The sequence below is a fragment of the Mastomys coucha genome, unplaced genomic scaffold (genome assembly GCF_008632895.1).
Source record: "Mastomys coucha isolate ucsf_1 unplaced genomic scaffold, UCSF_Mcou_1 pScaffold20, whole genome shotgun sequence".
Classification (NCBI taxonomy): domain Eukaryota; kingdom Metazoa; phylum Chordata; class Mammalia; order Rodentia; family Muridae; genus Mastomys; species Mastomys coucha.
In genome coordinates this window covers 80,366,757-80,368,688 of record NW_022196903.1, presented here as the reverse complement: position 1 = coordinate 80,368,688, position 1,932 = coordinate 80,366,757, and the positions used below count along the sequence as shown (strand labels likewise).

The window sequence follows — 1,932 nt, the reverse complement described above, 5'->3', positions numbered from 1 at the left end:
GGGGGGGGAAGGGAGGGAGGGTCAGTTGGTCAAAACCCATTCATACAACTAGAAACCAGAGTCTAGCCACATCAGCACACGAATTTAATTCGCCGCGCATCGGCTTCCCAACATACCTTCCGCCAACACCTCGTCCACGGTGACCTGCTGCCTCCCGATGCCGAAGACCCTTCCGATGTAACCACTGCCCAGGCCTGAGCTGCTGCCCCCTCCTCCGCTGGAGCCTGAACCCAGGCCAGAGCTTCCCTGCTCCCGCCTGGAGTCGAAAAACTTCTTCATCTTTCCAATATGAAACGCCAAGGCAAAATGCCGATGGTTTCTAGGTTCGTATTTGTTGTAAAGAAAGGAGATCTAAGGATTTCTTCTCCGGTTTCAGCCCTGAGCAGAGCCACGGGAATCCGGCCGTGGGGTGGGGGCTGAGGGACGGCGCCTGCAGGAATATACTGTCAATCGCGCGGCGGGTCCCCTCCTCCTCGGGGAGCGATCGTTTAAGTTTAAACCTGCGATGACAGAGGCAGAGAGAGGATGAATCAGTAACACACTCCAGAGCCTAACTGCCGGGTCCTAGGGAAAGCAAGGGCCGTCATCCAGAGGAAACGCTGCGTGCATTTTCTTCAGGAAAGCCCTGGAAACGCACCGGCCCCCTGCCCGGACCCCCGCCCCGGGCCCCGGACACCCACTAGCGGCCGCTCGGCGGCGAGCCCAGCTACCAGCCCCGCGACATGGCCACGGTCGCCGGCCTGCGACGCGAAGGAGGCGGCGCTGCCGCAGAGCCGGGGCCGCTTCGGCGCCCGCCCGCCAGCTGATCCCCGAGCGCCGCGCTGAGGCCGCCCCTCCCCCGCGCGCGCGCCCGTCGGCTCCGACCACCCACCCGGAAGTGACCTGCCACCGGAAGTGCTTCTCAGGGCTGCGCGGCCCCTGCTCAGGGCCGTCTCGGGTGCACCAGCTGTAGCTACAGAGAGAAAGAAATCGATGGCAAGAAGGGGACCAGAGAAGGGGGACCCGCGACAGAGACACTTGGAAGAGAACGCTGCCGTAGTCCGGCCGCTGAGCACCCTGGGAAGGGTAGTTCGGTGTAACCTGGCATGTGGACTACAATTCCCAAGATGGCCTGGGAGCGAGCGCACTTTCGGACGCTGTCTCCGGGACCTGGAGGAAATAGTGGGGTGGTGCAGAAGTGAGGCTTCGGTTATTTAAACACATCCGGTAAAGTCACCAGAGACTAGTTTTCCAGCTGCACGTCCCACTTTCTGTAGCCATGTTATCTATGGCCTGGCCTCAGGGACCGAGGCACTCTGGGAATTGTGGTTTCACACGAGTCCGGACTGACACCTGAAGGACGCGGCTTAACTGCCTCGCCCCAGTTGGGATTGGGAGTTCCCCGACGTCATGGGAGCGGAGGTACTCTAGGCTTGGGGGCTGGGGAGAAGTGATGCCGGCAGGGAGCCGAGCGGAACCTCGGTGCTGAAGGAAACAAAGCAGGTGTCTTCCGGCCCCTGACCACGATGAGAACTGAGAAACCCGAGGGTCGAAGAAGGAATTGCGGGAGACCCAGTACACGGAGCATCTAGGGACCAGGGTACAGTCCATCCTTGGGTTCCACCCCAATCCATGGCTCTCAGCCGACCCAGACTTGCCTGGTCCTCACCATACATATTCACGCGGCAACTTTAGACACACCTACTGCTTTCTCTTCCAGAATCTTTCACTAGAAAATGCTGTGTTTACTAAGCATCGCTTGAGTGAGGATAGAGTACAAGGGCTGTGTGATTGGCACCTGTCAAATGCTGAGGATTTGGAAAGGAATTGAGATCTCTGCTCCTAGATTGCCTCACAGAGGATATTGATGTCGTGCCAAATCCCTGCCTCCCCTGCCCCCTCCCCTAAGAAATACATGTTCTCTCTCTCTCTCTCTCTCTCTCTCTCTCTCTC

The 1,932-nt window shown here is 59.1% G+C and overlaps 1 protein-coding gene and 1 long non-coding RNA gene across 11 annotated transcripts in view; one reads left to right on the top strand and one right to left on the bottom strand.

Annotated features, from left to right (window-relative positions):
* The window catches only part of Aak1 (AP2 associated kinase 1), a 155,225-nt gene extending 154,228 nt beyond the window's left edge, over positions 1-997 (bottom strand). For 6 of the 10 annotated variants that reach the window (XM_031382443.1, XM_031382448.1, XM_031382446.1 and 3 more), the window contains exons 1-2: positions 681-813; positions 117-500 (exon numbers count right to left, since the gene is read on the bottom strand). In XM_031382443.1, coding sequence (XP_031238303.1) covers positions 117-279 — 163 coding nt within the window. In that variant the 5' untranslated portion in view covers positions 280-500; positions 681-813. Of the gene's footprint in view, positions 1-116; positions 846-871 lie in introns of those variants that run through there. The other 4 variants (XM_031382444.1, XM_031382445.1, XM_031382453.1 and 1 more) reach the window with 4 other exon arrangements.
* Positions 998-1,071: 74 nt separating this feature from the next.
* Positions 1,072-1,932, top strand: part of LOC116099193 — a 5,489-nt gene continuing 4,628 nt past the window's right edge. The window contains exon 1 of the long non-coding RNA XR_004122150.1: positions 1,072-1,401. This is a non-coding gene — a long non-coding RNA (uncharacterized LOC116099193). The remainder of the gene's footprint in view (positions 1,402-1,932) is intronic.